The sequence below is a fragment of the Silene latifolia genome, chromosome X (genome assembly GCF_048544455.1).
Source record: "Silene latifolia isolate original U9 population chromosome X, ASM4854445v1, whole genome shotgun sequence".
Taxonomy (NCBI): Eukaryota; Viridiplantae; Streptophyta; class Magnoliopsida; order Caryophyllales; family Caryophyllaceae; genus Silene; species Silene latifolia.
In genome coordinates this window covers 29,868,624-29,891,844 of record NC_133537.1, presented here as the reverse complement: position 1 = coordinate 29,891,844, position 23,221 = coordinate 29,868,624, and the positions used below count along the sequence as shown (strand labels likewise).

The window sequence follows — 23,221 nt, the reverse complement described above, 5'->3', positions numbered from 1 at the left end:
TATTTTAAGTAGTTATTACATATTATGACTTGTAATTTAAATTTTAGTTTATGCTGCTATAAAGAGTACAAATTTTTTTTGTTATTATAATTAGTGAAACTAGCGAATAATTTTGTTTGTCTCATCCATGCAAGTGATCAAGTGTTATTTAACTCCTTTTATTTTTACTAAAATCTAATATTGTAAACATTTTAATTCAAAACATTGTTCCAGAAGTTTCAAACATTCTTATCTAAGACAAAATTATTGAACGTATATATGAACGTGTTAATCAATAATCTAGAAGAAGACTTAGTTATTCTTAGACAAAATAAACAAAAAGAATGAGATTAGTCGGGCCATCAGAGTTTCTATTTCTTAAAGAACACTTCAACATACAACAACTCCCTTTCGTCCCTACATGATTACATCCTTAATTCCTTATTCTTCTTTGCAACAACTATATAAAACAAACAACAATTAGTCGTTCTTAAATCTTCTTAACATTAAAACAGGTCAAGTATTATCCCACTTATGTATATATAAAACAAATCTATTACTTTTCTCTATACATTTTGTTTTTTTATTCATACTATTTGACTCGTCATACCTATTTAAAATAGGAATATGTTAACAGACAATTATACACACATCATTACATCATTAGATTATTACATAGTATATATATTTACATCAATACTTAAACATCATTAGATCAAACACATCTCCATTCCTAGATTCACATTTTTCTCCGCAAAAACATTGCAACTTCCCAAAAAAAAAAAAAAAACATTCCTTTCTCTCTCCTTATTTTATTTTTATTTTTATTTTTTATTTTTTTTCGTTTTTGATCGCCCTTCATGAAAGTATTTCATACCCTACAAATTTTGATATTAATCTCTACTTATCTGTTTCTTCCTTCATCTTCTCTCAAGGTCAAATCTCTTTCACGAATCAGATTTTCCATTTATAATATACTTAACTACGGCGTACTTTATTTATATATGTTTTTAGTTAATTTCGCGTAACAAATATAAATTAATGGTGGGTTTCAGATCGGAGAAACATGTTCGAAAGATGGCGATTGTGATGCCGGGCTAAAATGCGAGACTTGCCCTGTTAATGGAAATACTCGTCCTAGATGTACTCTTATTCAACCTATTCTTCCTACCTCCAAGGTACCATAATTTTCATCTTCTATATTGTTAAGGTATTTCCAAAGTCGATATTGATGTGTACGGGTTTCGAACCTGGTTGTCGGCGTAACCCATGTCGATCAAACTTTAATATACAAAGTTTTATTTTAGCGAGCTGTGGCCTCTGAAATATGTTTTCATGTGATAATTAAGAACTTGTAACTTATATTTTAGTTGTATAATAACCACTAAACTACGCATACAAGCTACCTACAATTTGTGTAAGAAATTTAAACTTGTAAGTCGTTAGTCGTAGGTCATAACTTTAGGTGTTATTATTGTTTGAAATAGTGGTTGAAATCGGGTCAAATAGAATACATATGAATAAAATACAGTATGTTTTTTTCTTTTTTTTTAAACATTAGTTTCCAGTGTCTAAATTGTGAGATAATTAAGTAAGTTAGTAGACTAATATTGATGATATAATTGAAGGTAAAAGGGTTGGCGTTCAACAAATATTCATGGCTGACGACCCATAACTCGTTTGCAAAAACCGGGTCGAGCAAGTCGGGTACGGGTGCCTTCCTTCTCGCTCCAACCAATCAGGAGGATACCGTCACCTCTCAGCTCAAGGTTTGTGCTCTGTTTCTCTCCTTCTTTTCCAAAAAAAAAAAAAAAAAAAAAAAAAAAAAAAAAAAAAAAAAAAAAAAAAAAGAAGAAGAAGAAATTGTTCCTTGTGAAAATTTATAAATTAACAAATTTGTGTTGGGAATATATATAATTTTGTTACTTCGTATTACTTTTACGTTACGTATACATCTTCATCATGATTCATGAATCAACATCATCATCATCAAAAGTCCAAACTACTGATTAACAAATTTGAGAAAAATAATAAACGTATTAGACTTTGACGACATACCTTATCTAGTTAACCTACGAAAAATGTAAACAAACAACGCGAACAACAACGTTTTAACGGGTTTTTCTGTCTAAATCTACCTTCAATTCAAACACATATTTAATATTTGGGTATTAATCCCTTTGTGTCCCGATCAATTGTCACACTTTTCTTTTCTATTTAAACTGTATTAGTCAATAGTTTACATTTTTCTTTACTACTCCCTCCCATCCAAACCAAAGGTAACATGGGAGGGGGCACTTGTTTTAAGAAAAAATGGAAAAAGTAAGGGTAATATTGGAAATATAGTTGGCCCACTTGCACTTTAATTGAAAAAGGACCACAAACATAATGGCATTGTATGTAAATAATAAGGATATGTGAGGGTTTTTTAGTGATGTTTTTTACTAAAAAAGGAATGGGTAGTTTGGTTTGGATGGTCCGAATAAGGTAAGTGTTACCTTTGGTTTGGATGGGAGGGAGTAATAAAGAAACCAATCCATGTGGGTAGAGACCATCACATTTCCTCCTCATTTCACGTTGCTTTTGATTTTTTAATAATTATAAACTCATTTCCTTTTCCTTATCTTAAAAATCGTGTATAAATCAATTGTAAATTATTGAACGGATAGTAAGTTAGCAAAAATTTTAGGTAATTTTCTCTTCAAATATTGCCTATCCCCATTTCAAATCTTTCTACCTCTATTTTGCTAACTAATAATAGATTTCCCATTCTTCCAATTTACTTCCCTCCCTTTCCCTTCAAATCACTTAATTCAAACACACCCTTAAACTTAAAATTGGAGTTAAATCAAAATTCATGGACCAAAGCATATTCGAAAACAAATTAAAGCATACTGGTCAATTCATTATACAAATTCATTCAAAGCGTACTTGTTTTTTTATCTTTATTTATGTGTATGGAATCTCATATTATGCTTTCTCATTGATTATGCTCTTCTTCTTGTGACGGTGTTTTCCTACCACCTAACTTGCCAGCATGGTTGCATTAGTTTAATTGGATTAGATTATAAAATAAACCACCTCCAAATTCAGCAGCTACCTAATAAATAATAATCCTCAATTATTTTACAGCTTTCATGCTATTATGTTATTCCAAATGTTTATAAACTTCAATTAAGTTTTTGTTCCTAAATCAACTGACATACATGATCCTAATAGAGACAAAAACATGGCATGTAACTTGGTATACACCTGACAATTTCAATCGTAAACAAGAATTTATGTGGATTTTTAGTTATTTCATGTTTTTCGTTTAGTTATTTACTACTTTTCTTGCCCGTGCGTTGCACGGATATTAAAATAATGTGTGATAAATTTCACAATAAAATAGAATATAGACATATAGTACATCGTTCATGTCTAAGATTTTATGTATGCCGCATGACCAACAAATAATTTCCAATAACATAATATTGACATAAGAATAAAAGAGTGTTTGATACTTGAGACTGAGAGTTTTTAGATTTTGTTCATTAATACCAGTTTGTTTTTCAATTGGTCAAGAAAAACAATAATATCTACTTTGCATAATCAACTCAATGATGCAACAAATTAAATCTCCTTCTTTAGAATAACAACCATAATTTAATCATTGTTGGGTCAAATGGTAGTTACGTAAAAACATTTACAGATAGTTAAATGTTATATCTCTCGGTCAAACTATAGACGTACCTTTGAATGTGAACCAAATTCCAAAGCAATACTACATGGCTGGGGCTGCTTATGACACTTCCCCTATAACAAAGTTTTGCCCCCCATCTTCTCATTTGAAATAAAATCCTTCACGCAGACCCCTATTTTTCTTTCTTATTCACACACATGATCTAAAAGAATCTCATCCCTTAAAAGATCGATCCTTGTCTTCGAAACTTCTCTCAAATTTATCCAACCCAGTGAAAAACTAAACCCCTATTCTAGAAAAATCCACAATCCAATGGAAACTAACCCTTACTCTTGACAATGTTGTTAGAATTAAGATTTTACTTTAATTTAGATTGATGGGTCAAGATTAAGTTTATCAGTATGATCTTTTGAGGTTTCTTGTTATTATTCATGTTACCTATATGTTTTAATGCAAGCGATAATTTGCTGATAAATAACCTTATTTATTATAATTATCCTCGTTAAACTCATCACCCTCCACAAATGCACCCTCCCTCCACCCCACTAATTTACCCGCAAAATAAAATGTCAGCCATTGTGATTAATTCTTACTACTTGAAACAACCTCCAATCCACTAACTATCACTACCTTTCTGCCACGTTTTACATCTAAGAAGTCATAAATCACATTCACCTCCATGAAACACCAGCCTTTACTCCAGATGATATGGATCCTCGTCTCCCTTATCGAAGACAGTTTATTTCTCCTTCAACAAAGAAAAGTTTAAGAAGCAATCTTCCCTCTTATCTATCTCCCTTACCCTTCCTAGTCTTTTTCTCGTCCCCTCCTCTACCTCCATTCCGGATACTCAAACAAAGTGTTTGAGTACTATGTTTGTAAACTGAATAAATTTGAATATTATATATATACACCAACTTTGCTATTTATTTCATTTTGCATAAATAAATCTTACTACCTCTATCTCATTTTTATTGTCCTTTTTTCTTCAAATTTTATTATCTCATAATTATTATCCCCTTTCTAGATCTAGTAAGGAAAAACTTTAGTCAACCAACTCGTCGCAATCAACCTCATTCCCACTCGAAACAACCTTTAGCCCAAGATTTAATCCCTTCCAATTCACACATAAAACGGTCTAAAATGCAAAGCTTTCATCTCTCTCTTGAAAAGTCCATCTAACTAACAGAAAACTAACCGCTACTTTCTGAACTTCATCATTTTTACATCCCGTAAAGATTAAGTTGAACATGAAAAAAAAAAAATGCAGAAACTTAGGTTTTGTTTGATAACGACGGATTGAACAATTTTTTTAATTAGCATTTTGAGATTTTTTACACTATTTAAATAACAAATGTATTATTTTGAGTGTTGATCATCGACAAATTGAAATAGTAGATTGTGGTGTAATTTCCTATTTTACATTATGACCTTTAATTAGTATATTATAAGAAAATAAAAATTGAGTTTTTTTTTATCTCTGAGGAAATTAAAGATCAAACTTTATCTTTATCATATTTATAATTAATATTCTTCACTTAAAATATATAAATTTAAGTAAGTTCAAATAAGTTAGCTAAAAGTTATAAATCACAAATTGTACGAAGCAGTATAATCATTTTTTTATTAATATGAAATAAATGTCATAAACTTCATGAGAATATTAATGCGGTAGAGAACTATAGAAGAGTTGGCAAGTACGTTACCCCCTTTTAGGTTTAAATTTTTTCATTTATTTTTATATTTTTGCCTAAAAGTGGTTAAAGTATCGTATTATGCATGACGAATATGTCTCACCCTTCTCCAATTCGTATCTCTCCCTAAATTATAGTGATGATGTGCTCAATTTACACAATATATATATAAGGTTATTTTGCGGGTAAATTAGTTTTTCAAAACCTTATATATATATATATATATATATATATATATATATATATATATATTGTGTAAATTATAGTGATAATTTACACAATATATTATAGTGATGATGTGCTCAATTGATGCTATATATATATATATATATATATATATATATATATATATATATATATATAGATTTAGGATCCGGTGAGAACGACCACTCGGTGAGAACGGTGAGAACGCATCTCCACCTCTCATTAAATTGTAATCAAGGGCCTGAATTAAATCATTAAAATAAATCCTAAACTTCTTTTCCAAAATACGTGCCATTCCCTCCCTATCTCCCGCTGGCACATTCATCAGCGTATCCCTCCGGAGCAGCCAACCGTCGCCGGCAACCACCACAATCAACGCCGGCGACATCACCATCCATCTCAGAATTCACCACTACTTATCCTACCCATTACCAATTATCGCCGTCGACCACAAACACAATCATAAACGTGTACCCTGCAATGGCGTTCAAACAAATCGAAACATTCTTCCTCTTATTTAAACTTCACTAAAAGAACAATTCGGTCAAAACGAAATTAGCGTATTTGATTTCTAAATTAACGTATCTCAAAGCAATTTTAATGTATCTGGTTACTAATTTTGTGTATTAATCTTGAGATACATTAAATTGGTTGTTAGATACATTAAATTGGATGGTAGATACATTAAAAAATATTGTAGATACATTGTAATAGATGGAAAACCATCGAAGGGGAAATGGTGAGGTAGCAGCACTGGGCTTGTCGGAGTTGCCATCGGTGATGTTGCAGCGGTTAACTCGTGCGGTGCGTTTCCCTGTTTCTTTCCCTCGCGACCTCAGCCCATGCCGGCGAGCGCTCCGGTGAACGCAAATCGGGATTATTATGGGCTGGTGATGCTCATTTCAGATCAAAATGATAGATCCACAAAATATGAATTAAAATTATAAAAAGAAAAGGGACCACTGTCAGTCGTCGGAAAAGTTAAGAGTGAAATACTGGTTTTAAGTGGTGTCGCCGGAAAACCTTCGATTTCAGCGCCGGTGAAGGGGATATCGAAAGGGAAAAGGGGAAGAGAAGAAGACATGAAAGGCGTGACAAAGTTGGCGAAACGCCGACGAAATAGCGTCGCCGGAAATAGGGTTTCAATCGACGGTAAGGCTGCCGATGAAGGAGACATGAACGACGGCCTCTTCAGGGTGGTGGCCATCGGTGTTAGTGATGGCTTATAGCAAAATGAGAAAGGATAAGGGAGTTGGGATTTGGCTGGCTTTGTGACTTTACATTACGGGAATTTAGTATATAAGATAGGAGTATTAATTAGTCCTCGTTCTCACCGTTTGCACCGAGTGTTCGTTCTCACCCGATCCCACCTCTATATATATATATATATATATATATATATATATATATATATATATATATATATATATATATATATATATGTTTTTCATCACCCTCCAATTGAGCAAACTAGTTATTTTGCGGGTAAATTATAGTGATAATTTACACAACATATTATAGTGATGATGTGCTCAATTGATGCTATATATATATATATATATATATATATATATATATATATATATATATATATATATATATATATATATATATATATATATATATATATATATATATATATATATATATATATATATATATAGAATTAGGTTCAAGTGAGTCCCCTTAGATTAGATGAGTCCATGAGTCCTCATCTAAGCCTTTGGATCAAAAATATAAATGGCTAAGATTAAATCAAAATAAAAGGCTGAGATATAAAAGACTACAAAACCCTAATCTCTCACATTCTCTCATTTCATTTCCTCACCCATCTTTCACTTATCTCTCTTCCTCTTTTTTCCCTCCCATCTCTCTCTAACTCACCGGCAGCCCCACCACCACCGGCAGCCCCTACCCGTTTCATCACCCACTGCACTAACCCACCTCCTTCGACAACTACCCCCACAACAGCCGCCCCACTTGCGCCGCCGCCCTTACATGTGCCGCTGCCCCTCTAAACCACCACCCCGACATAACCACAACTCTTTTCCCTTTTTTGTTTCCAGATCTGAGTAATACGGCGGTTCACTCTGCCTCCGTCTCTCCCGTGCCTCCCTCGACCACCACCCTCGACCACCACCTTTCTGCCGCCTTTGTCTTTTTTTTTTCTTTTTTTTTTTTAGATTCGAGGAAAGGAAGTCGTGGTATGTATTGCCTCATTCGTCCCTCCTCTCCTCCTCAACCGCGGCTTCAACCTTTTTCTCTTCTCATTTAATTTTCAGATCTGGAATCCCGGGGTTCGTGGCGTGTGCGTGGTGGTGTAGTCGGGTGGTGGGCGGCGTGAGGTGGAAGAGAAAGAGGTTGTGGTATATAAAAAAAGGTGGTGGTAGTTTAAAGGGTGTTTTCAGAATTTTTTTTTTTGTTTTTTTTTTTGCCGTTGTTTTCTTCGTTTTAAATTGTTGTGGTTGGTGGTCAGAAGACGGCGAGGGCGAGGGCGAGGGTGGTTGTGAGATCTTAATTTTTTTTTCCAGATTTACGGCCTTGTGTTTTCCAGATTTACGGCCTATATGGACTAACTTCACCCGTTGTTAAAGTTACATTGATATGGACTAAAACTTCTAAAGGACTAAATTTCCATGAATTCAAATTAGTATATTCAAAATCACCATATTAGTATAAAGTTTCAGTGTCAAGGGTTAAAGTTTCGTAAATTAATACTAAAGTTATATAAATTGTTAAAATTACATTATTACCTAATTCAAATTTTTATATTAGAAAAGTTTGAGAAACTAAAGTTACACTTTTAAGCATTAAAGTTACACTTATACAACATTAAAGTTTCATTTATAAATCAGTGAAATTAAATAAATTTTAGTTACAATTACATTATTAAATAAATTCAAATTTTTTTATTAAAAATGGGCTGAAAAAATTAAAGTTTCACTTTTAAGCATTAAAGTTGCATTCGTATATCATTAAAGTTACAATCAAAAAACAGTTTAGATAAATGAATATTAGTCAAAATTACATTATTTCATAAATTCAAATTTTTATATAAAAATGGCCTAAAAAAATTAAAGTTACACTTTTAAGCATTAAAGTTTCACTTGTAAAATATTAAAGTTATATTCAAAAATATATAAATTGAAATTTTTATTTACAAAATGACTTTAAAAAATTAAAGTTACAATCATAAAGAATTAAATTTACATTCATAAATAAAAGTTTCACCTATAAAACATTAAAGTTTCATTTTTAAAATTGCTTAGAAGTTTCAAATCTCCACCATTAATCTTAGAAGATCTAATGGCTTAGATTAGGATTTAGGGACTCACCATTTTAGGTGGACTCATTTGAACTTGCCTCTCTCTCTCTCTCTCTCTCTCTATATATATATATATATATATATATATATATATATATATATATATATATATATATAGAGAGAGAGAAGGGATCATGTAAGTCCACCCTTTTAGGTTGAGTCCCTAAGTCTCAATCTAAGCCATTAGATCAAAAGAATGAAGGGCTAAGATTAAAAGAAAAAAAAAACTGTATATAAAACCACCCAAACCCTAATCACCCCTCACATACCCTACCTCTTCTCTCTCTCTCTTCTTTCTCTTCCATTTTCTCTCTAAACCTCCACACCCAACCCAATCTCGCCTGCCACCACCCGCCCCGCACACCACGCCGCCTGCCACCGCCACACCCAACCCAATCTCGCCGCCTCCTCCCCGCCTCCATTCACCGACCAACAATTCCCGACAACGACTGCCGCCTCCTCCTTTCCCCCTCTCTCATTCCGCACCACCACCATCACCCCTTCTTCTCCCGCCTCCAGTCCCCGACCACCAGCGTGCTGCCGCCTCCCTCCCCCTCTCCCTCTTCTCCCGCCTAATCCGTCCTTCCCCTCTCTCTCTTCTCCCGACGGTCTGCCTCCTCCCTCCCCTCTCCTTTATCTTTTTTTTTTTTCAGATCTGAACTTTGAGTGGTGGCGGTGGGTTGTTGATGTCGCCTTTTTTTTTTTTTACAGATCTGAACTTAGTGGTGGTGGTGGGTTGTTGATGTTGCATTCTGTTTCGTAAGACTTGTTGTATATATGCAAACATTGGCACCCTTTGTAAAAGTCGATTGTTTTAGATCTAAAGTTACACACATAGCGAACTAAAGTTATGGTGGTGGTCGTGATGGTTGTATTAGCTTCTTGTCGGACTAAAGTTACACACATAGCGAACTAAAGTTACACACTTGACGAACTAAAGTTACAAGCTATCGAACTAAAGTTACAGCCTTATCATACTAAAGTTACAGTTGTATCGGACTACAAATACACTCGTATCGGACTAAAGTTACACTCTACTTTTACAATAGAAAAGTATATTAATTCAAATATTTACATTAAACTACTATACGACTAAAGTTACAACTTCAACGGCTAAAGTTACGATTTTAAAGACTAAAGTTACACTCGGAAAAGTATATAAATTCAAATTTATACATAAAAATCACCACATGACTAAAGTTACATTTTTCACGGATAAAATTACACTTCAAATGACTAAAATTACACTCATAAAAGTATATAAACTCAAAGTTTTACATACAAACCACCATATTACAAAAGTTATAACTCCGACGACTAAAATTACACTCCCAATGACTAAAGTTACATTCGTAAGACACTAAAGTTACATAGATTTTTGTTAAAATTACATAAATTTTAATTTACAAATTCAAATTTGTGTATATAAGTTGGCCTTAAAAGATAAGATACACTTACAAATCATTAAATGGCTAAAGTTACACTCATAAAGTAATAAAGTTACACTAAGAAATGATTGGCTAAGAATGGGACTTAGGGACTCAACCAAATTTGTGGACTTACCTGAACCTATCTCTATATATATATATGTATATATATATATGTATATATATATATATATATGTTTTTCATCACCCTCCAATTCGTATCAACAATAATTAGTTTGCTCCATATAATTGAATAGTACCGTTTTTTTCTGCGTGTAAATTTGTCAGAAGAAAAACTTGAGAGAGACGGTCTTCACTATGTTAGGGGAAAGACTACTTTTACCCTTTTATGTGTTTTTCATGACTTTTTTTTAATGTTGATCGTTGCTTGAATTGAATCTTAACCTTATACGGAGTACATATTTCTATAATAAGTGTATCTAATTTACCTTCAAGCCTCATTCAAATCTATTTTATTACTTGGTACCATTTTTACTTTAAATTGTAAAACAATCGCACAATAAAGTTTTTCAAAACATTTACTCATTTGTCATAATATGATATTTCGATTCGCAAATTAGCAGCAACTTTCTTTATCTTTTAATACTCGTTGAAAAATAGATATCAAACTTTGTACTTATCAATAATTTGTGAATATCTTATTTAAATTTTGATTAATATACTTTTATATAATGGCAAATGAATGTAAATAATATAATAATAAATTATCAATAGAAGTTGAAGTGTATTATGAGCGAAATAACTTTAAAATTAGTAAGAGAAATACATATGACATTTGAAAAATAAACTTCGTATTATGTATAATTAAATATGACATTAGCAATAACAAAAGACGTAGGGGCATATGTCAGCGTTCATTTTACTCTTTACATGAGTAAATTCCATGTAGTACGTATTATGCTTGCACATTTGTCACAACTCAGTTCGGCCTAGGGCCTTTTAGCCTCATAATACCTCTTTTTTTTAATCGAAAGTTGTTATAAAATTGGATATTATAAATATATCAAAGGTTTTTTTTCTTCTAATTTAATAAAAAGTGAACAAATACTAATGAATAATTTTTTAATATTAATAAATTATAGATAATTAATTTATTTCATGTTTCTAATAATAAAATTGTAAAATAATTAATTAATTCTCATTTCTAATAGGAAAATCATATTCCTAATTATAATAGAAAACTTTTAAATAATTATTATCTCCTAATTCTAATAGTATAATTAGGAAAAAAGGCCTTAATAAATTGTTAATTTATTTCCTATTTCTAATAGGAAAATTGTAAAATAATTAATTAATTCTCATTTCTAATAGGAAAATTATATTCCTAATTATAATAAAAAAATTGTAAATAATTAATTATCTTCTAATTCTAATGCTAATAGTATTTTTTAATATTAATAAATTGTAGATAATTAATTTATTTCATGTTTCTAATAATAAAATTGTTAAATAATTAATTAATTCTCATTTCTAATAGGAAAATCATATTCCTAATTATAATAGAAAACTTTTAAATAATTATTATCACCTAATTCTAATAGTATAATTAGGAAAAAAGACTTAATAAATTGTTAATTTATTTCCTATTTCTAATAGGAAAATTGTAAAATAATTAATTAATTCTCATTTCTAATAGGAAAATTATATTCCTAATTATAATAGAAAAGTTGTAAATAATTAATTATCTCCTAATTCTAATGCTTATAGTATAATTAGAAAAAAAGCCTCCTTTAGTTATATACTAGTTTGAATGCCCGTGCGTTGCAACGGGGTAATTAACTTATTTATAATACAAAAAAAAAACTTATAAGGGTTTAATATTTACATTCTATGTCTTATGACTTGTTTACATATTATTAAAATATCTCTTTCAAAAAAAATAAAAGATTAATATATACATGGGTTAACTCTTTTTTATAATCATATAATCACCCCACTTTATACTAATCTTTCGATGTGGGACAATTCTGCTATTTATAAGTAATATATTCACAAAACTTGGATTTTTTTTTTCTGATGTGGGACAATTCTACTATTTATACGTAATATATATTTATCAAACCTGCATTGTTTTTCAATGTGGGACAAATAATATATTCAGAATTACACCATCTTTTTTGCACTTAGTTCGACATCCAACCAGATCTTGAATACCGAATACAGACAATTGCTACTCATTATATCTAATAGTTATATTTAAATTTAATAATATGATCAAATACTCTCCATTAATATTTGTACGTTGTTTTTCTTCAAAAAAAATTGAACATAATTGAGATATGGAAATTTCACGTGGTACCCCTTAATTTTGTCAGATTTTCCATGTTACCCCTACTTTTAAGAATCTGCTTATGGTACCCTTGAGGTTCCATTTTTTGCCCATGGTACCCCTTAATGTAAAGGCTGTTAAATGGACGTTATGTTTGATGCCGTGGCAATAAAATAACAATTAAAAAATAATAGCCCATTTATTATTTTATTGGTACGGATATCTCTCTCTTTTAAATGAAAATTTAATTAACTATATCATTATAATATTGAAAATTTCTCATGGTAACCTTGAACTTTGATAGATTACACATACTACCACCATAGACGTTTATTTTATATTTTTTTATCATAATTAAAATATGTGCAAATGATAGGAACCTATACTCTAATGATAGAATTTTTTTTTAACACAATTCTAATTATATTATTTAAAAGTAGTATATTTACCAGACCTACATTATTTTTCAATATGGGACATATAAAATCTATAGGTAGAAAATATAATGATATAATCTTTTAAGAGCTCTCTAAGACAATACTTAAGAGACTCAAAAGATTTTGGGTTGATGCCTAAGTTCCAAGGATGCCTACTATTTATAATCATAGAATCACCCACCTTATGCTATATTTCGATGTGAGAAAATTCTATTTTTTATATGTAGTATATTTATCACACCTATATTATTTTTCAATGTGAGACATATAACATACTATGAAATACACCATCTTTAATATGTGCAAATTATATGAAATCTATATATACTCTAATGATAGCATTTCTTACCATGAATCTAATAATATTATTTTCATAATTTTTTTACCGACATTATTTTGCCAAATGAAATGTAAAAGTTTTTATATAAAAATTAGAAACATCAATTGAATATAAAATAAGAAATACAGAGTATATATTATAATAACCAAAAGATTTTCCAAAGATTAACTTAGGTTAGAAATCATTATTGTAAAGACAGTAATACAAACTCTTTTAAGAGCTCTCTCTGACAATACTTAAGAGAATCAAAAGATTTTGGGTTATGACTTCTATTTATAAGCATAAGATCACCTTGCCTTATGGTAATCTTCCGATGTGGGTCAATTCTAATATTTATACATAGTATATTCACCACACTTGCATTACTTTTCAATGTAGGACAAATAACATACTCCCTCTGGCTTTTAATTTTCTTCTCGTTTCTCTAATATATGTGAGGAGTATTATAATGAAATGGGAAGAAAACAGCAAGCCGGAGAGAGTACTAAGTACACCATTTTTTATGCACCTACTTTTACATCAACCCGATTTAATAATGAGAAAATACAATACAATCTACACTCTAATGATAACATTTTGTTGTCACAGTCTAATTATATAATTTTCATACGATACTTATTTCTCAAATGAAATATAAAGTTTTGATATCAAAATTATAAACATCACTTTTATATAATATAGAAAATGTATATATATAGGACAGTTCTATTATTTATACATAATATATTCACCACAGTTACATTATTTTTCAATGTAGGGCATATAACATACTAAAAAGTACATATCTTTTATATTTATAGAATGGACTTATGGGGTGGGAGGGGACGAACAGATGTCAGCCTATTGTATTTTGTAAACTTTGCTTGCCCTAGAATTTTTGTATCTTTAGGTTATTGTATTGCCTCTCCTATATATGTACGTTATTGTTAATTAATGAAATACACACCAATTACACAACTTCTACATATTTAACTAACTCGTGGTCTCGTGGAGGGGTTATCTAGCTCACTTCTACATATTGTATTACTCGTAATATTTTGTAACAGTTTAATGATGAACAATTGTATGTGTAATTCTAAATAATTAGTATTGCTCCTTATTGTTATAGTGTAATGAGACGATGATTGAATTAAATGTTCTTCTATTTTACCTTAAAATTTTGGGTTAATACTTAAGTTTCAAGGATGCCCCCTATTTATATTTATAAAATCACCTTACCGTATGCTATTATTTCAATGTGAGATACATAATTTAATTATTTAGACGTATTATGTTCATCATGCCTACATTATTTTTCAATGTGAAAGATATAACATACCAAGAAATACATGTCTCTTCTTAAAAAAACCACTATTGGATACAGTACATATTATTTTTCTTTGAAGGTAAAACCACTTAATCTCGATCATTAGATAGAAATCTCTACATCGTAAATATAACGACTCATTAACGCTCTATTACTGCATTCAGAAGACAACCATTAGTAAATTTTTTAGTTTTATTTTTTATATCATATCGTAGATAATGATAGAAAATCTTAAGAGCTCTTTAAAACAATATTTATGAGACTCAAAAAAATTTGGGTGGATACATAAGTTCCAAATATGCCTCCTATTTATAATCATAGGATCACATCAACTTATACTAATCTTTCGATGTGGAACAATTCTACTATTTATATGTAGTATATTCACCACACCTACTTATTTTCCAATGTGGGACAAAACGTACTAAAAAGTACACAATTTTACGTATTAAGAAGTACACAATCTTTAATATGTGCAAATAATATGAAATCTATACTCTAATGATAGTATTTTTGACCACAAAGCTAATTATATTATTTTCATAATTTTTTTAACGATATTTTTTTGCCAAATGAAATGTTAAAGTTTGGTATGAAAATTGGAAATATCACTTGAATATAATTTAGGAAATATACATATTATAATAATTAAAAGATTTTCCACTTTATTTTTTACATCAAAAATTATACTTTCCTAAATTGATTTTTGATGATGTGGACGCTCTAAGATCGTTTTTAAAGGTCAAATGTGTTGGATGGATGGATGTTGTCCTTAATGAGATAGATAGGGGGTAATTAACTTGACAATTTCCGTTGACATGGCGTCAAGTAAACAAGTGGGATATAGAAAATTGTTTTTTATAGGGCGGCAATTAAAGTTGTTTACTACTCCCATTGGAATATTTCGTCGTTACTTTTTTGTAACATAACATTGTTTGCTACTAAGATTTAATTTTTCACTAATATAAGCAGCAATTGAGATTGCATAACAAATACGTTGCAGAATGATTTTTTGATTTTTCATCGGACTAAACTAATCTGCTTAGCTTGAGTCCTCATGGTCAAAACTCAAAACTGGAATTCATCAGAGTTAAAACAATTTTACTTCGTACTACAGAATGGAGTTCGAGGGCTGATGCTGGACATGTACGATTTCGAGAACGATATTTGGTTATGCCATTCATTTGGAGGCAAGTGCTTCAATTTCACTGCATTTGTAAGTTCATTTCCCTTTTCTCCATAACAAGTCCATAACAAGCCGGCGAGACGGCCCTGACTAATTTAGTTACTTTAATTTCAGCAACCCGCCATCAATGTTCTTAAAGAGATCCAGACTTTTCTCCAAGCTAACCCGAAGGAAATCGTTACAATATTCATAGAGGATTATGTGACATCTACGAATGGCCTTACTAATCTCTTCAAATCCGCTGGGCTAGACAAGCTGATGTTTCCTCTGTCTCGTATGCCTAAAAATGGCGCCGACTGGCCAACTGTGGACGACATGGTGCAGAAAAATCAGCGATTGCTGGTTTTCACTTCTGTCAAATCCAAGGAGGCTTCTGAAGGGATAGCCTACAACTGGAACTACGTGCTTGAAAATCAATGTGAGTTGTTGATCGTCTTAATATTCTTCGTTATATTTGGCATTACAAGTATTCGTACTTGAATAAAGCAATCTTGTATGTAATGTGATGGAACTGGAACTGCAGATGGTGATGACGGGATGATAGCGGGTTCATGCAAAAACCGTGGTGAATCTCCTGCACTGAGCACAAAAACAATATCTCTGGTCCTTGAGAATTACTTTCCGGATAATCCCAATTCCACTAAAGCTTGCTTGGACAATTCAGCCCCCTTGACTCAGATGATCAATACTTGTCTCCAACAAGACGGAAAACGATGGCCTAACTTCATTGCTGTCGATTACTACCAGGTAACATCGTCTTACATCCATCTGTACCGTGTATAAAAAAAACTTCAACTCGCAATTGAATAGTCAATTGTTTTCTATGCAGAGGAGCGACGGTGGTGGTGCTTCAGAGGCAGTTAATATAGCTAATGGTCATCTAACTTGCGGATGTGACAACATCGCTTATTGCAAGGTTAGCCTGTCTGTCTCTCATGTGCATGTTTTATTACCTCACATGAACATGTTCATGTACTGTACGACCCGTCATAACTGGCCAGTCCAACCTGCTAAAGAAGCGGATATGAACGTTATAACTTCAAAAATGTATTTAGGGCGGACTAATAATTTGTCCTAAATCCGTTAGCTCCTAGTCTTCCACATTATTAATATGTTTTGGTACTCTCAAAACAGGCGAATGCTTCATTTGGGTCATGCAATGTGCCAGTACTTGCACCACCTCCACCAGCGGCATTACCATCGTCAACAACACCTGAAACCGAATCTAATCATGCTGGACATCAAACCCTACAACGGTGGTTGTACGGATCCTTGTTTACACTCATTTTCTTGTCATATCTTTGAAAATATTACCGAGTGGGTATTGTTGTATTTTTATATGTTCGCCCCATTTCACATATTCCACCATAAATGAGTAACATAGGAACCCATTTTTCCCAGTTGTATAGAACAAACTTATGTATGATATCTTTGTGATTGAAAATTTTATTGATTTTTCTCTAACTACGTATACATCGCAAGTATCCGATGATCCTTTACTCTTCTTTGTCTTTTAAAACATAGTATTCGTGCCACGAAGAGCTAAACGGACATGAAAAGAGTTTAATGAAGCTCTGTATGAACATTGGATATAGCAATGAAGTTGACATCAACTATGGTAGGAGTAGAGTGAGTGAAAATTAAACAAGACGACTTAACCTAAGTGTCATGGTCCGGTACTTTCGCCGGATCGTGGTGCGCACCCTTGCCCAACTCTAAGGAAAGAATGCAAGCAACTTGGGTCTCGTACTAGTGAGAGATCGCCCATTAGCACGTTTCTCGGGACTCGGGGTGTGTGTCGGGAATCCTAGTCACGATTATCAAGTCCGGCTCACGAAAGCAATAAAAGTAAGCAATACGATTATTGAAAGCAAGCAACAAGCAATAAAAAGCTTTTGGATGAGAAGCGATTTTTGATGGACTAGCACCTCTCATAGAGGCAAATTTGATAGTTTGGTCCTGGTAGCAGGATACATTGATTGTGCAGAATAGTGATATGTTTTCTAAACGCCTAAAAACATATCTTAAACTAAAAACGAGACTCCAAGATTCGACACGCAGGAAGTAGTCTTGGAGTACTAAATGAAACTAAAAACAGAAATGAAAATACATAAGCGGAAATATAAAATCTAAGGGCTCGAAGTGAAAGGACCGCGCGCACAATTCTCAGGGATTATGCGGCTAAATGTGCGACTCCTTACACTCTCCCTCACCTAATCTGTTGCCGCCCTCGGCAACACAAAAATCTCGAACGGCGCTTCAGTGAGACATCCTCGGTGAGTTGTGGCCGCCCATGCCGCATTGAGGTTTGGCCTTCTCTTGAGTCCGGCTAGTAGATACTTCTCGGTCCACACCATGATCGGATTCATCGTCCCTTCAAGAATAGAGTGCATTTCTTTGACGGTGAGACTCCCGAACATCATGTCCTCCAAGTTTATCACTCGCCTTTGGTCATTCTGGGAAGTCCAAGTCCTCGTTGCTCGAGCGGAATCTTCACAAGATCGTTCCAGGTGCTGGCTCCAGCGCACCTTCACCTTGTCCATCACCACTTCAGTACCTGCATTCAAGGGTAAGGGAGTTCTCCAGGACGCTGAATCAGCACTTCGGCGCGGCCCACTGATGGTACGAGGCCTTCTTATTTGGGTCGACTGACCCGCAAACCAGGACGTTGATTCAGCACATCGACGCGGCCCCCTAATGTCACGAGGCCTTCTTCTTTGGGTATCAGGACCCTCGTTGTCTACTTCCTTTAAAGGTGGTAGACTCTCATTCTGTCTCCCAGGCCACTTAGCAGCGTAGTTAGCCTGGGTCTTGTTCGCCCTCGGTTCTTTTGAACCTTTGGTCATTCTCCTATTTGGCGCCCCTCGTCTTGGCATTGGAATCACCCTCATTGCCGATATTCGGAAGTTCCCCTGATCCTCGTCTCCATCTACGGTCTTCACTACAAAAGACCGCATTAGTAGCATTGATCCGTCACTTGGCTTCAACACCACCAGAGCTCTCTAAAAGAACTGCATCCCGAGTACTAACTTGAAGTCATCTTACGGAACGGTGGTGATTCGAGCTCCCCTGCCCACTCACCCACTTGGACCGCGATCTTCTTAGCTACTCCTTGGACACGTCTCATTTTCCCGTTAACCGGCTTCAGGCAGCAATTAACGTCACTCAAAACTAATCCCAACCGATCAACTTCCTCTTTAGTCACAAAGTTGTGGGATGCATCCGAGTCGATTATGGCTCGTGCTTTCCTCCCATTCACCATCAAGTTCACGTACATGTGTAACACCCCCTCATACCAAGGTGCCTTACCAGTACCACCCTACCATGAAAGTGTGTTACCATCTCGGTTGCCCGAGTCTAGTATATATCAAAAGCGTCTGAACTGAGCACATTTATTAAAGTACCATAACGTGTTAGAGTTTACATTCAACCAAATTCAAAACCGATTCAATAAAATAAATCCAATGTCTAACAACTATGAAAACATAACTAAGACTCGACTGTGATGCTACAACTGGTGATGACAACTCTCCCATGATCGCCCCAAGCTCACCAATAGCAATACTGTCAAGCACACTCACCATTCCCGAATGGATCACAAAGATTCCACAAACAACAACGGGTCAGATTACTCAATCAATATAAGACAACCAAACAAGGTAACCATCTGATCATCCTCCACCCCAGTCTCCCGATCTCACACAAGAACCGACTACACACCGAAGTGTGTAGCCCCCGCGATTACCCATCGCAACAGGTAATCCTCGACGCCCGATGGGTGACCGCAGCCCATACCCACCTAGTCCAGCTCATCAACGAGCGACTAACAATCCCTGTCCCTTAATGTGCACATCCCCTCCCGTGGCGGGTTCCACGGAGGGCGAACTAGGTGTGAAGCCACTCCCGCAAGTGACTCCACCACAATCACAACACACACAAAGATCGCAAATTTGTCACAACATCTCCACACCAACACCGTCACAACAACGCCCGTACACCGATGATCGCAGAGATAACAACAATCACAACACAATTATGTCTTAACAAAGAACGAACCGAGTAGGAAAACCCTACCTTAGCAATCAACGACGATTTAAACCGAACAATCAGAAAGGCTCCTCTATGAAGTCTTCTCCTATACAATAACCACATAACACAATTACACATTGCACAATCCCCCTCTGATTTCCCAAATTCCATACACACAGTACCCCAAAAGAATATAAATAACATGGGAATAACACTTACCAACAGTAGAGTGAGAGATTACACGCAAGGACCACGACGATTGCACACACAACGAGATTATGGAATGATTTGGGGAGTGATTAGAGTATGATTAGGGAAATCGTAAAGTGATTAGGGTAGAAATGACGTTTTAGAAACTGACTTTGAATATAAAATAACCCTAAACACTCCCGTATCAAACCGCTGAATTAATACTCGCCAGACCGGATACTCGGTCGAGTAAAGTGTATACTCGGCCGAGTATCCTCTACTCGGTCGAGTATTCACTATACTCGGCCGAGTATTCCTCGGCAGAACCAAAACAGACTACACTATCAGCACTACTCGGCCGAGTAGGCTCTACTCGGTCGAGTATTCAACTTAAGAAAATCCGTAGTATTACAGTCTTCCTCCCTTAAAAAGAACTTCGTCCCGAAGTTCACACACCATCCTAAAACAAGACACCACAAAACACAAAAAGACTTCCCAAACAAACACTTATCAATGCCAAAGAACCACACAAGACACCACAAGACTCACTAACCCGACTCAAAAATAAAACAAAACACACACGCGACCATCTCCTACCCCCCCCCCCCCCCTAAAAAGACAATGGTTATGTCCCCGTAACCAAACATACCTGATCGAAAAGACTAGGAAAACGTTCTCGCATGGCTTCCTCAGGTTCCCATGTGGCTTCTTCCACATTGTGATTAGACCTAAGTACTTTGAGTAAGACCGTCTCACCATTTCTTGTCTTACGAACTTTTCGGTCAAGAATCTCTTTAGGAACCTCGACATAGGACAAGGATTCATCAAGCTCGATGTTCTCCATCTCAAGAATATGCGATGGGTCACTCACATACTTCCGAAGGTGGGAAACATGGAAAACATTGTAGACTCTGTCCAAAGCTGGTGGTAAGGCTAATCTGTAGGCTACCTCGCCTATCTGGTCCAAAATCTCATAAGGACCTATAAACTTCTGACTTAGCTTACCTTTCTTTCCAAACCTCATTACACTGCGCATAGGTGACACTTTCAAAAGAACCTTGTCACCTACTGCGAACTCAATGTCTCTGCGGTGCAAATCGGCATAACTCTTCTGGCGGTCTTGAGCTGCTCTCATCTTTTGCCGAATCATCTGGACCTGCCCAACCATATCCTGGACCAGCTGTGGCCCTAAAATGACAGTCTCAGAACTATCATCCCAACAAACTGGACTTCGGCACTTCCGACCATACAAAGCCTCAAAAGGTGTCATCCCGATACTCATATGATAACTGTTGTTGTATGAAAACTCAATTAGGTCAAGCCTGTCTTCCCAGCTGCCACCAAACTCCATGACACATGCCCTCAACATGTCCTCTAAGGTCTTGATGGTTCGCTCTGTCTGACCATCGGTTGTCGGATGAAAAGTTGTACTCATCTTCAAGGTTGTACCCATCAGCTCCTACAGTTCTTGCCAAAACTTGGATATGAACCTCGCATCACGATCAGAAACGATATCCTTGGGTATACCATGTAACCGTACCACATGCCTCATGTAACCCAATGTCAGCTGCATCTTAGACCAGGTATCTTTTATAGGAACAAAGTGAGCTGACTTGGTTAACCGATCAACAATCACCCAGATCATGTTATTACCTTGCTGTGACCTAGGCAATCCCACAATGAAGTCTATGGAGATGGACTCCCACTTCCACTCGGGTACCTCCAAGGACTGAATCTTACCATGTGGTCTCCTCTGCTCACCTTTGACCCTCTGGCAGGTCAAACATCTAGCTACAAACTCAGCTACATCCCTCTTCATGTTTGGCCACCAGAAAGTCTTCTTAAGGTCTTTATAAAGCTTGTCACCACCCGGGTGAACCGAATAAGGAGTGCAATGAGCCTCTGTCAAGATCACTTTCCTCAACTCTGCATCCTCAGGAACACACCATCTCCCATCAAAACGGACACTCCCATCTGTATGGATAGAAAACCTGGAAACTGTTCCACTCTCCACCCTGGACTTCCATTCCTGAATCTTAGGATCAAGCTCCTGTTTACTCTTGATATTCTCATATAACTCTGGCTCGATCGTCAAAACCCCGATGGTATCTCCCTTCCTTAACATAAAGATCCCCATCCTAGACACCTCATCCCTCAGCTTCAGCAAGGACATGACAGTACATAGCGAATGAACGCTCTTCCTGCTCAAGGCATCTGCAACAACATTAGCCTTACCCTCATGATAGATGATCTCCATATCATAATCTCCGATCAGCTCCATCCACCGTCTCTGTCACATGTTCAGCTCCTTCTGAGTGTAGATATATTTTAAGCTCTTATGATCAGAAAACACCTTAAAGGTTGATCCATAAAGGTAGTGCCTCCAAATCTTAAGAGCGAAAACGACTGCATCCAGCTCCAGATCATGAGTAGGGTAGTTCTCCTCATATGGCTTTAGCTGCCTCGAAGCATAAGCTATGACCTTCTCTGCCTGCATCAAAACACAACCAAGACCATTCTTTGAAGCATCGGTATACACCTCAAAGTTCTCGCATCCCTCGGGCAAAGCTAGAATAGGAGCTGTGATCAAGAGTTCCTTTAAGGTCTGAAACGCCGTCTCACAACTCTCACCCCAAACAAATCTGGTCTCTTTCCGCATCAAGGCTGTCATAGGCCGCGCTATAGTTGAGAAGTCTTTCACAAACCTCCTGTAATCGCCGGCAATACCTAAGAAACTCCGAATCTCAGCAACATTCTTCGGTGATTCCCACTTGGTCACGGCCTCAATCTTACTAGGATCCACAGACACCCCCTTCTTAGATATCACATGACCCAGAAAAGCCACTTCCTCCAACCAAAACTCGCACTTAGATAGCTTGGCATAGGAGTTAATTCTCTCTCAGAGTCTGCAAAACCATCCTCAAGTGTTCCTCATGTTGTTCCTTAGTCTTGGAGTAGACTAAGATGTCATCGATTAAAACAACCACAAACCTGTCCAAGAACGGTGTAAAGATCCGGTTCATCAAATCCATGAAAGTTGTTGGTGCATTGGTCAACCCAAAAGGCATCACCACATACTCGTAATGACCATAACGAGATCGGAACGCTGTCTTTGGGATATCCTCATCTGCTA

The 23,221-nt window shown here is 35.0% G+C and overlaps 1 protein-coding gene across 1 annotated transcript; it reads left to right on the top strand.

Moving 5' to 3' along the window:
- The first annotated feature begins 708 nt into the window (after window positions 1–708).
- LOC141621317 (PI-PLC X domain-containing protein At5g67130-like) lies at window positions 709–17,336 on the top strand. Its single transcript, XM_074437916.1, has 8 exons — window positions 709–914; window positions 1,035–1,157; window positions 1,608–1,748; window positions 15,802–15,900; window positions 15,985–16,288; window positions 16,394–16,617; window positions 16,700–16,786; window positions 17,005–17,336. The coding sequence occupies exons 1-8, from the start codon at window positions 840–842 to the stop codon at window positions 17,173–17,175; spliced, it is 1,224 nt and encodes a 407-aa protein (XP_074294017.1). The 5' UTR covers window positions 709–839; the 3' UTR covers window positions 17,176–17,336.
- The last annotated feature ends 5,885 nt before the right edge of the window (window positions 17,337–23,221 follow it).